This window comes from Gobius niger (assembly GCF_951799975.1).
Source record: "Gobius niger genome assembly, chromosome: 8".
In the NCBI taxonomy this organism is placed as follows: domain Eukaryota; kingdom Metazoa; phylum Chordata; class Actinopteri; order Gobiiformes; family Gobiidae; genus Gobius; species Gobius niger.
Window position 1 is genome coordinate 2,636,209 of NC_136859.1, and position 13,340 is coordinate 2,649,548.

The 13,340-nt window shown below is 43.9% G+C and overlaps 2 protein-coding genes across 2 annotated transcripts in view; one reads left to right on the plus strand and one right to left on the minus strand.

The window, feature by feature from the left end:
- The window catches only part of LOC306966664 (NLR family CARD domain-containing protein 3-like), a gene marked incomplete at both ends in the record, with an annotated part of 32,199 nt that extends 31,476 nt beyond the window's left edge, over nt 1-723 (plus strand). The window contains 1 exon segment of the mRNA XM_079561479.1: nt 143-723. Within this exon segment, the coding sequence (XP_079417605.1) occupies nt 143-723 (581 nt within the window).
- The window catches only part of LOC306966787 (protein NLRC3-like), a gene marked incomplete at its 3' end in the record, with an annotated part of 170,653 nt that overhangs the window by 100,727 nt on the left and 56,586 nt on the right, over nt 1-13,340 (minus strand). The gene's annotated exons all lie outside the window — the stretch shown is intronic.

Here is a 13,340-nt window from a genome sequence, read left to right on the forward strand (position 1 = left end):
ATAGATTTAATTTACAAATTATGCACCAAATCCATGCTCTTCAGAATATCTGTGTCAGACTTATTACAGCTTATTACACATGAAAGAACTCTTCAGACACAGGAACAGGAAGTGATGTCATGAGTTGTGTTTGTTTCCTCAGATTCCTGTGAGTTTTCTCTGGATCCAAACACAGCTCAGAGGAACCTCCTTCTGTCTGAGGACAAACGGACTGTGACCAGAGTGAGAGAGGAGCAGCAGTATCCAGATCATGAGGACTGGTTCATGGACCAGCGTCAGGTCCTGAGCTCCACTGGCCTGAGGGGGCGCTGTTACTGGGAGGTGCAGTGGAGCGGGTGGGAGGTTGATATAGCAGTGAGTTACAGAGGAACCAGACGGAGAGGAGACAGAGAGGAGAGGAGGTTTGGAGACAATGATCAGTCCTGGAGGCTGAGGATCTGTTGTGGAGTTTACTCTGTCTGTCACAACAAGGGAGAAACATTCCTCTGCTCCACCTCCTCCTCTCTCTCTCTCTCTCCCTCAGGTGTAGTGGGCGTGTTCCTGGACTCTGAGGCTGGAGCTCTGTCCTTCTATGACGTCGGCTTTGGTGGAAAACTGCTCCACATTCACACCTTCACCTCCTCCTTCACTGAGCCTCTGTTTCCTGGGTTTGGGCTGTGGGCTGAAGGTACCTCTGCCTCTGTGTTAGATCTGAGGAGAGCGCCCCCTGGTGGACCTCTGTGACTGAACTCTTTTATGACACACATTTGATTGACAGCTGTAAGGACCAATCACAGCTGGCTCCGCCTGTTATAAAAAAAGGAAACAAAGTGTAAGACAGTGATAACGACGGGTTTGAGATCATACACCTGCCAGTATAATCTCCCCTCTTTAAGGCCAAAGCAGCTGTGGGTGTGGAATGTGCAGATGTTACGGTGGTGGGATATATAGAGGGACAGACTGACTCATATTATACAAATAAACTTACATTTTCTTATTAGGTTTGGTTTAGTTTGTGAGAAGGTCTAAACCGAGACCTAAACCTGCTCCAGCGTCTCTGAAAAGTGACCGCTCTAAACTCTGACTGTCCTGTCTCTAAAAAGTACTGACTTAACCCAACGAGAAACATTGAGGCGACCGTCTCCATTGGTCTTTTTACGTTGTATCGACTGAATTGAAATTGTCTTCAACTGATGCTTCTTTCAATTTGAGGTAACTTGATTTTCTCAACAGTAAAACCTTTTATTAACTGAATACAGACTCAATAAATATCTGCATTGATTTACATGTTTGAGTTGCTTCCACTGATATTGTACCACAAGTTTAACCCATTTTAAAATGTTAACTTGAATTTGTTTGTTACTTGTTGTGCACTTGAGCGAAAAGCTGCCTCTGGACGAGCATCAATGATGTTGCGCTGAAAAAGAAAGCAAGTCAGAATCAGATTTTAGAAAAGTATGTTCAAAATATATACCTGAAAATGGGAGTCTTTAATTTTCCTCATTTTCTCTTCAGCCGCTCCTCCAAACCAGGATCCCAGTTCCAAAAGCTTCAACGAACAAAGATCCAGCTGTGCCATAAATGTCGACTCCAGGCTTTTTTTTAAATTCTTCATTCAGCTATAAAATACACAACACAAAACAATATCACAGTTAAAAAGGCAAAAATAAATCAATAAAGGTCATGTATCGCAATATGCAAGACTTGAACAATACATCCTAATGAATACAAAGTGATAGACATGAAATATATATACAAATGTGTAAAGATGAAAAAATAAAAATGAATGACCTGTGATGGATGGAAAAGTGCAGGCTTTCACAGCAGACTTTGCAGATCCTACACTGCAACAACTAATTAACTAGATCCGTCTAAACATCTCAATTTGAGCATAATAATCCAATTTGTTGTTGTTTTGACTAGTTAAGAAGTTGTTGGGCATTTGTCCTGGATTATTTCACTTGTTCTGAGATGTTTCTGACTCGTTTCGATACATTTCGTCCTCATTTCAGGTCATTTTCTTTGCCAATGGGGAAAGAAAATTGGTCTTATCTCATTGGCAATGTTACTTTCTTATTTCAGGCGAGATTTACCCTAGAACTGGTCTGAAATGTCCTCAAACAAGCAAAGTAAACTTGGTCCGATCAGGAAAAGTGTCTAAATGAGTGAAAACCGCTCAAAACAAGAAACATTTCCTCAATTCAAGTCATTTAAGCCAACGCTTGATATTTACTTTTTGTAGTGCAGTCCATTTTGAAAAATGTTATTGCAGATTGTTACAAACAGCATTGGTTTCCTTCCTAAGACGGGCCAAAACAATCTATTTGAGCAAAGAGAGAGAAAAAAAAAAGTCTGATGAACAAGTCTCACATGAATTCTGCAGTTGCACATGTTTTAATGGTAAACCGACTAACTTAATAGACATGCTGCTCATATCATCAGTTCAAAACTATTTTTCTGTGTTAAATAATGGATACGTACCTTAAAAACTTGGCTTAACAAAGTTTCTTCCTCCTTTGTGAAGAAGTCAGACAGGTCAAGGACAGTTTGAACTGGCCCAGACCAGGGTTGCCAGGTCTGCGGTTAAACCGCGTAATCGGGCGTTTTTTAAAGCCATTCCGCGGGTGAAAAAAACTGTCTGTGGTTTTTTGTCTTGCTGTAATCAGTGTTGAATTGATCAAAACCACTATTTCGAAGGCAAATCCAAGGCTCTGTGAGCTGCTTTTTCAATAAGGGAGGGGAGCAGGGGCGGTTTCTCATCATGTAGGAGCACATGGGCTCTGTTAACTAATAAACAATATTGAAAATTCTAGCCGCGCCGTATGTCCGCGGGTTTTCAGATAGTTTTGGACGGGTTTGGCTGCCTATACCTGGCAACCCTGGCCCAGACGAGTCCAGTGGGCGGAGCCAGGTGCCCAAAAAAATGAGTTGTGGGAGTGCTTTATGTGTCAGTGCAACTAGATTTTCACTATAGTTGTTTTGATGAGAAAATGTCCCTCTAAACAAGGGTGTATTTTAACCTAATTCAACATCTTGAGTTTTTGAGTGAAACTAAAGATTAAAATCTATAGTTTCTAAAATCTAAAATCTTTAGTAAAGATTAAAATCTGGCGGTGGCGCAGTGGTTAGCGCTCACGCCTCACAGCTAGAAGGTCCCGGGTTCGATTCCAACCTGGACGGGGCCTTTCTGTGTGGAGTTTGCATGTTCTCCCCGTGTCGGCGTAGGTTTCCTCCGGGTACTCCGGTTTCCCCTACCACTAAAAACATGTACAATAGATTCCCCTCTGGGGCCAGGACTCCCCTGAAAAAGAGATTCTTAATCTCAGTGGGACATTCCTGGTTAAATAAAGGTCCATCCATCCATTTTCTTCCACTTGTCCGTTGCCGGGTCGCAGGGGCGGCTGTTGGAGCCCAGATCACATTGCACCAGCTCCTTATGGCGCCCCCTGCAGGTGGTGGGTCCACAGAAGGACGGCCTCAGGTTCTAACCGGGCCTGTCGGTCTCTCATAAGGAGCTTCTGACCCGCTCTTTGTCTGACCCATCACCTCGGACCTGTTTGCCCTGGGAGACCCCACCACGTTAAGGTGGCCGTTCCAGGAGGGGTAAATAAAGGTCAATAAATAAATAAATCACAACCAAAGCACATAAAACAAACAATGCACATTTTCTACTTCCATTAACACAATAGTTAAAGTCAATGCAACAGAGCCCATGGATGACTTTTTAGAGTGTAGAGAAGCTCCTCCTGAAGACCAGAGGTGAGACATGTTCTCAGGACACACAGGTTCCCCTCAGACTCTTCCTTTAGTCCTGGTTCAGAGACACAATAGACGAGGTGGTGAAGAAAGTACATTCTTAAACAAACAGGCTCAAGCTTTACAAATAAATGCACCGTCTGGGCTCCATCCATTACTGCTCCATCTGAACCTCTCCTCTGCATCATCTCCACTCACACCAACTTCATGTCCTCTTTCACTACGATCAACCTGCTCCTGATTCTTCAGCATTCACAGATGAAGTGCAGAGTCAGAGTTAGAGCATCTTCTCACTGTGTTGGAGCGCCCTCTGGTGGATAAATATGCAGGATTACTCAAACTCACTGAGAAAACCTGCCCAGACACAGGAGGAAGAAGTCACAGGACACACGGATTTTTTAAAATTTGAATGAAAAGAAAACATCAATAGTCAAAATATTCGTCATTTGAAAACATATTTTATTAGAATGATGTATTTATTTGTCCTTCGTTAAAGCATGAAGTTAAAAGAACTTGTATTTTTCCAGTAAGAGCCCAGAGCTGGAAGAGGCGTCTCTCCTGCCTGATGGTGAATCTTCTTCTGCTGTTGAGCCATGTTTTCCAAATTACATTAAAACAACTCATCAACCGTCGACTGTTCTGTTCAAACGGACTCTTCTTCTGATTCTCAGCACCTACAACATGGACCCACCTGGCCCCGGGTCTGAACCCAGATCTAAACCTGCTCCAGCTCTGGGTCTTTGAAAAGTCCTCGCTCCAAACACTGGCCTCCTGACTTTAGAGAAGCTCCTCCTGAAGAGCAGAGGTAAGACCTGCTTTACAGACAGACCTGACAACAGACACTCCCTTTAATTTAACATTTATTTATTTAATTACATGAAGCTGGAGAGCAAAGATGTTTGTATAGTTGCTGGCTTGACGCCTAAAATCGCCGGCTTGACGCCTCCTGAACGACCACAAACAACTCGCAACTTCACCAACTTTCACGCTGTGCCCCGCTACAGCAGCCTGTGACGTCAGAGGGAGGAGAGGTCATGCCAGGTGCATAAGCCCCCGTATTTATAGTGCGCACACGCGATCTGATTGGCTCAATGTAAGGGCAATATAGGCTACCCCACCACACTTTCTAATTTAAATAATGGTCAGATTTTTTTGACTCACACCAAGAGAAAATGTGATTATTTGTACTTATTTCTAGTTTTTTTTTTTTTGCTGTGTTTAAAGCCACACTTATTTGTATGATATTACTATGTATGTTTTACAGTAACATGCAGTTTTGGTGTCCGGGGCCCCGTAGTCCCTGTGCTGCCTGTGTCTGCTCCGCCCCTGCTCCTGTACCTGTATCTGGACACTGAAAATAAAACCTTTGTCTGGACTCGTGACTTTCTGTTTTTGTTGCTTCTACTTCAGACTGATTCAGAGGAAATGTCTTCCCTCATTGATCAAACGTGAAACCAGAGCGTTTGTGAGCTCTTTATCAGCCTGTCCATGGGCGGACGGTGAACTCAGAGCCTACACCAGGTCAGGAGGTGGAGCGCATGTCGCCTAAAGCCTAAACCAAGTTCAACTGAGTTTTAAGTAAGGGACAATGTATAGAACGCTGGTCATTGTTGGGAAAATAAGTACCGACAGGGGGTCCGGTCTAAATCTAAAAGCTTCTTTGAAAAAAATGATGGGTGAATGCAATAAAAGAGCGACAAAAACGTGACAAAAAAGCGATGAAAAGGGAACAAACATGCGGGATAACCCAACAAAAACCCATAAAGTGACGACAGCGTCTTAGCTTTCAAATGAGGCCTTTTAGATTTGAGTAAAGCTAGGAGGTTAATCACGTTTTTAAATATGGGCAACTTGTATCACTCAGTCTGAAAGAAAAAGTCTGGTCCTTTTCACATTTTCTAAAAGGTCCATGAAGCCTCTCAATGTGAATAATATTATTGTACCATTTAAAGCTCTGAACACAGATCAAGTGAGACATAAACAAATCACTGGTGTCACAGATGTTTTTGGTATTTTCAAGAGAAGAGTTGTAGCTTTCTTGTGGATGAATCTTAATCCTGATGTTGCAGGTGATCTGCCCAAATATATCATGACATTGACTCATGCAATCTGCTGCAGTTTAGAGACACTACACCTCAGTCACAGAGGGCCAGAGAGAGAGAGAGGAGAGAGAGAGAGAGAGAGTGAGAGGGAGAGAGTGAGAGAGAGAGAGGAGAGTGGAGAGAGAGAGCGAGGGCAAAAGAGAGAGAGAGAGAGAGCGGATGCAGACACTTCCCTTGAAAGTGAAAGTCTCAGAGGACCCAGGACGACGTGACGCAGTGAGTACTTCTTATAATAATGTTAAATAATGAGCCAGTGGGTTAGTGTTCCCTTGCTCTTTGGCTCAGCGCTGGTTTAGTCCAGGTTTAGTCCGGGTTTAGTCCAGGTTTAGTCCGGGTTTAGTCCAGGCTGAACATGGTTAATTCTTGTTTTAGGTTCAGATCCACCCCAGTCCGCACACACAGACGTGAGGAGAGGCAAGGCGACATTAGTTTGAGGAAATCAAGTAAGAGCACATTTTACACTGCTCATTCTTTATTTTCCTCAGAAATTATTAAGATAATCAAAATATAATAATTCAACTGCAGGCTTTGTGCAAAATGTTCCAATCTGTCCTTTCTATACTTTGACAAAAATATTGCAATGCAATCTATATGTGTCATAATCTAATGACGTGTCCTTTTTTAATCTGGTCACGATATATTTCCCACCTCTATATCTCAAACCTTAACATGTCCATAAAGTCCCTGACTCAGCAATAATATTTTATCTTTAGAATGACCTGACAGACGTGTGGAGGACGAGGAGCCGCTCTGAGCGACTCAGTGGCTTTAGTAAAGTCCAGATGTTGGTGATGTTTGAGGAACAGTTTGAGTCGAGTGTTGCAGCTCTGTGAGGACACTCCTGATGTTTTATTGGTCTAAACAAAAACTACTGGATTTGTTGGATCTGTTTCTAACGCCCTGTTTGTTCTGATCAAATGAACTCTTCTTCTGATTCTCAGCAGCTTCAACATGGACCCACCTGGACTTGGCCCCGGGTCCAAACCCAGACCTAAACCTGCTCCCAGCTCTGTGTCTCTGAAAAGTGACGACTCTAAAGACCTTCCTCCTGTCTTTAAAGAGCGTCCCCCTGAAGACCAGAGGTAAGACATATCGATGACATATTGACCAAAATGTGTAGAGCTGACCCTGTCAATGGCCGATTTGATTCTGCCTCTTCAGTCAAAAGCTGCGTTTGAATTCCTGAATTCCTAACTCTAGCTCCTGATCCTCAACCTTTCATGGGGTCAACTGTTGGATCCCTATGCAGTTAGAAACTAGAGCTTCAGGAGGATTTGTCCATCCAACCGTCCTTACCCAGGGCGGAAAACACAGGGGAAGTGACATCAGCAACAGCTGTTACATGAAAAAATCCATCACCCATATACACTGAGTTCCAAATTATTATGCAAATTGTATTTTTGTGTCAAAAAGGTAAAAGAAAATATTTTTTCAATGAAACTCACGGATGGTTTTGTGTCTCAGGCTCTTTGAATCACTGACATTAATCTCAGTCTGGGATGATTAGTTTTCAGGTTAAGGGAAAAACTACTGAAAAAGGATGTTCCACATTATTAAGCAGATCATCATTTTCAAGCAATATGGTAAAGAAAAAGGGTCTCTCTGCTAATGAAAAGCGTGAAATAGTTGAATGCCTTGGTCTAGGTATGAAAACCTTCGATATTTCATGAAAGATTAAGCCTAATCATCGAACTGATGAGAGATTTGTAGCTGATTCAGACACACTCGGGTTTGTTCAGATAACGGCACAATATGGACGGTTTCTGCCAGACAAATACATCAGATTAAGAGAACAGATGCTACAAAGCAGCAGACAGGTATTTGAAGCTGCTGGTGCCTCTGGAGTCTTCCGAACATCAAGGTGTCGGACCCTCCAGAGGCTGCAGTTGTGCATAAACCTTCTATCCGCCCTCCCCTAAACTGTTCCTTGAAGCTCATGAGCAGAAATACATGAAGACTCATTTTCAAACAGTCTTGTTCACTGATGAGGCCGTGTAACCCTGGATGGTCAGATCAATGGAGTAATGGATGGTTGGTGAATGGCCACAATGTCCCAACAAGGCTGTGACGTCAGTAAGGAGGGGGCGGAGTCATGTATTGGGCCAGAATTATGGTGAGAGAGCTGGTCGGTCCCATTAGGATCCCTGAAGGTGTGAAAATGACCTTTGAAAAATATGTGGAGTTTCTGACTGACCACTGTCTACTATGCTACAAAAAGAAGAGCGGTGCTTTCCCGAACAAAATCCTCTTCATGCATCACAACGCACCATGTCCTGCTGTAAAGAAAACCTCTGCATCACTGGCTGCTATGGGCATAAAAGGAGAGAAACTCATGATGTGGACCCCCTCCTTCCCTGACTTCAAACCTATTAAGAACCTTTGGAGCCTCAACAAAAAAACTTCTATGAGGGTGGGAGGCAGTTTTTATCCAAACAGCAGAGAGGCAATTCTGACATCCTGCAAAGAAATCCAAGCAGAAACTCTCCAAAAACTCACAAGTTTAATGGATTTAAGAATTTTGAAGCTGCTCAAAGAAGGGCTCCCATTGTAAAATATAACTTGACCTGTTAATATTTTTATTGATTGAAATAACTTTTGATTTCAGTAAATATGACCTCCTAATGCTACAAATACAACAAATGACCATTTTCAGTTAATTACAAGCTTTAAAATGTATTGAAACGATGAGTTGCATAATAATTTGGAACAGTAGACTTTGAGGTTTTTACTATATTTATTTTTGAATCACTGGGAGGTTTTTTCAACCACATTTAAATGATCCTCGACCAGTTAAAGACTTGAAAAAATTATGCTGACTCTCATTTGAGTTGACAATTTAGAAAATCTTAGAAAAATGTCATTTGCATAATAATTTGGAACGCAGTGTAATCTGATAACTCCAGAAATCAGTCATGATCAGATTTTTGGTCATGTAAACATAACCAATGTTATTTTATCTATGAAAATCACCTTATCTCTCGGTGGTCTGACTGCAATACTGATATAAAAAAATTGGCTTGAATATTTTCCTTGTAACTTGTCTTGTAGGGCCAAAAAAAGAGATATCAATGTGTGGTTTGGCAGTTATTCACAAAAATACCACTTCTTTATATATTTAAAGTTTCCATAACATAGCATTATTACTTTGTGTGTAATTGTGGTTGTAAGAGAAGAACATTTCAAAAAACGGAAATTAATTTTAGCCTTTTTTATTAGGCAATAATAGATAAAGCATCAGGACCAACTGTGTCACACAATAAATTAGATCCTAGAACCATATTATGCATTCACACAAAATAGAATGTTCACTAGGCTTCTAGTTTAGCTTGTACAGTCTTGGTAAATGGTAAATGGTCTCAACTTATATAGCGCTTTTCCACCTACATTAGGCACTCAAAGCGCTTTACAGCAAGGATCCACTCACCCATTCATACTCTCATTCATACACCAATGTACGCAGACACTGGGGGCAATGTGGGTGAAGTGTCTTGCCCAAGGACACAACGACAATGTGCACTTTCAGGAGGTGGGATTCGAACCCCTGACCTTCCGATCATGAGACGACCCGCTCTACAATCTGTGCCACTGTCGCCCCCAATCAAGTCTTCAATATGAAGAACATTCCAGGCGTTTTTAGGTTGACATAGTTCACCTTGAAGCATAACTGTTGTCTTGCTTGTAACAGACACATATAAAGTGCTACCCTCATGTGCTTTTGATCCTCATTACATGCCTACTCCATTTGGATATCTAGCAGTTGTTTTTTTCTGTAAGAACAGTTGAACTAGAACAGGGGTCGGCAACCTTTAACACCGAAAGAGCCATTTGATCCGGTTTCCACGGAAAAGAAAACACTGGGAGCCGCAAATACTTTTTGACATCTAATGCTGGGTTTACACATAACGACGACAAGTCACGAATGCCATGAATCCATATTCGTGGCCGAGGATCACGAATGTGAGTGATTCGGGGTAGAGGTTTCACGTGCCGCCACGAACTGTTGCTGTTTCTGCGTGTTACGATTAATGGCACGAATTATTACGCACAGTCACGAATATGCGTCCCGCACAGCTGCGAGCTGTTGAGAGTTATTGGGAATTGTCGCGTTCTGTCAAAAATCTGTCAAGAATTGGGCGAATGTGGACAAGATCGCCTGCCGCATGGGTGGAGGCGGAGCAGAGACGTCTCGCTCCGCCGTGCGCCCCTGACTCGTTGGGCTCTCGCCAAATCGGGTTAAACAAAAAACAAATACACCAGCTCATCGTCGGGCCTGTCCATATACTGAAGAATAGCAATATTTTTTCAGTCTATGGGACAGTCACACCAGTTCAACACCACTCCTGTCAATGTGTAACACGGGCAAACGCAGACTGAATCTATCAAGACACATCAACAAACGCACGCGCTTCATGTCAGATAAGTCCGTGCAAGAGCCGCACAATTTGAGCTGACTTTGCTCCACAGAATAAGCATAAAAACACTACACTCACTGTGCACTCGATCATCTGGGATCCGTCGTAGAACTGTGATTAATGATTTTCACTCGTCTGGTCAGTCATCAGCTCCAGTTGGAAAAACTTTATAATCCACAAAAACAGGCCTGTCTCCACCTGCCCCGCGCCCGTCACCGCTTGTTTTACGTGTCTAAGGTTGAAATTAAAGCTGAAAAAGAAAAAAAGTCTTCATGTCTGAGGAAGGGCGTAGGCCCGAAACACACGGTGTAAGTCATCATTAAATACTTTTTCTGGGAGCTACCTAGTTGTGCAGACTTTTGTTCTTTTTCAGCTTTATAGTCTACTTTGGTCCTGCACACTATTCAGATTGGATGTGCGTGTTTTTCCTTTTTAACGCTAAGGTTGTAAATAAGCCTTAACTTCTCCATGATGTAGCTGCTGGAACCACGCGCTGTTGTTTTGGTGCGAGGCAGCGTGGGAGCCCGGAGCCGCGGGTTGCCGACCCCTGAACTAGAATAAAAACAAATAAGTTAACTTTTTTTTTTTTGCTGTTTCAGTGAAGCAGGATTGGAAAATGAACACAAACTAACTATATACAAAAATTACATTATTTACAAAAGGTGGGCTTCTAAAAAAAAAGTCTCTACACCTCTGCTGCATCTGGGAGAAGGCCTTCATGGTAAATAAATTGACAGTTTCTGGTCAACGTTACACACAGTGGCACAAGGCCAGCCATGCAGTGCCAGGGAGTGGAGCGATGGCAGAGATGGCATCTGCGGCGTCCCATGCTGGCCCTTTGGGATTTGTCCACCTGTGCTGTATTGATCCTCACGGGGGTGTGCAGATCTGAGCGCTACTGCACGGGCTTCGGGGGCGGGGGTTTCGCAAGGTCACCGAAGAGCTGAGCAACCAGCGTCTCATGAAACTCCTGCCATGTGGGGAGCCTCTCCTCCCGAGCCTTTGCCAGCTCCCTGCTGATCACAAAACTGTTTGTGACAGCCAAGTCCAACATGTGCCGGAAGACGGTCATGTACCAGCGCTTGGTGGACCTGCGCGCAGAGTTGGTTCCCAGGAGCTGGTCAGACCTATCCACACTCCCCATGTGCTTGTTGTAGTCTCCTACAACAGTTGGTCGGGGGATGGACACCTGCGTCGCACTCCCGTCTTCCCTCCTCTTCCCCCATCGCAGCACCGTCTCCACGCCGTCCGCAGAGTGGACAGTGGAGCAGAAAGAGACCTCCCTGGTGTCCATCCACTTCACAAAAAGAAGCCGTCCATCCCGAAGCCAACGGATGGATCCCCGCGGAGACTTGTTGGTGAGAGCGTTCTCCTGCGTCTTGGGGACCCCGATCCTCCCCTGGCGGTAGGTCCCACAGCCTCCAAACCCCTGCTGGATCAGGTGGTTGAACAGCAGGGGACTGGCATAATAATTGTCACAGTAGACAATATAGCCAGTCCCCAGCCACTCCTTCCTCACCAGCGCGTTGACCACATCGAATGTCAGCCCGTGGCCAGAGCCGACTTCTGCCCTCCCCGAGTACAGCCTGCAGGAATTAATATGTTGTATTTTTATATACTCATGGTACATAAAAATAGACAATAAATAAAAAACAAAAACAAACCTGAAGTCCACCGTGTAGCCATTGTTGTCCGCCAACACGAAGTACTTCAGGCCCCACTTCGTAGGCTTGTCCTTCATGTACTGCTTGATGGACAGCCTGGCCTTGGTGGCTACCATCCGCTCATCCACCGAGATGTGCTTCCGTGGGTGGTACACAGCCATGCAGCGAGTGCGCATGAGCTCCATCAGCGGCCGCGCACGGTGGGCAATGTCGTAGCTCGCCTGGCCTCTCCACTGGTCATTGGACACGTCATCTTCAGGATCGCTCAGGTGGATGGACGCCAGGATCATTTTGAAGCGATCCCGGGACATCGTTGTGGAGGAGAAGCCGACGTCGAAGATGGTGCCTTTCCTCCACAGGTCAGTCTGCTTGGGGGTTTTCAGCAGCGGCATGTAGAGCAAGAGGGCAGTGAAAATCTTCATCTCTGCCTCTGTCACGTCCATCCACCGATACTTCCTGCCCTTTGCCTGGAGTCTGGCTGCGTTCTTGTTTGTGTTACGACACAGCAGTCGCAACACCTCCGCATCCCAAAAACACTGGAAGATATCCAGGGGTGTGGGTCGCCTAGAATTCAAGGGAGGCTGAACTCCAGGCGTCCTCCTAGGGCAGAATGGCGGCTGGGCTGGCACCACATCAGGCTCCTCCACACTCTTCCACGCCACTGGAGCGGGCCTGATGGGCGACCTGCTCCTGACGTCTCCACCCTCCACAGATCGGCCAAGCCTGACCCTGCTCCGGCCACGGACCAAAGCATGGCCATTGGCTTCCCTCTCACAAGGCCTCCTATAAAAAAAAAAAATACACATTATTTACTGTAAAGTACATTCACATTAGTATGATATGAAATTACTTCAATGATCAATACATTTTACTAACATCATTATTCTTTCAGAAAATAGTTTCTTTACTTGTTTCTACAGCATGCATGCATGTAAACTTTATTGTATTGCCTACCCCATGTACTATCTGAAAACATGCTCTTGAAGCTATGTACATTAGTAAACTCAATATAAAAAGGAGTATAGCATCACAGTACTGAGTATTTACAAAGAAAAACGTACATATTGATCTGTTCAAATATACGTTTGGCACTTCAATTTCCCATTTGTACATTCAGACTAGCAGATTTCATAGAAAAAAGCTACACGGGTTCAATTTAGCAATAAACTTGCAATACGTTTTGAGATCTAGGTCTTTCTGACATATAAATCATAAGGAAAGAACGTAAACTTGTCATAGTCTGCGGGTAGCTCACGAAAATCCTATTTTTGCAAATCTACATGTCCCGCGAAGACAACTGCGGCAACTTTACAACTTTACGCGCGCCCCGGTTTCAAACAGAGAAAAGTGGCGTTACGCGCCTCTATGATCGTTTTACACAGATAACATGCCAACTACCACCATACATGTTAGTTTTTCCACATTTG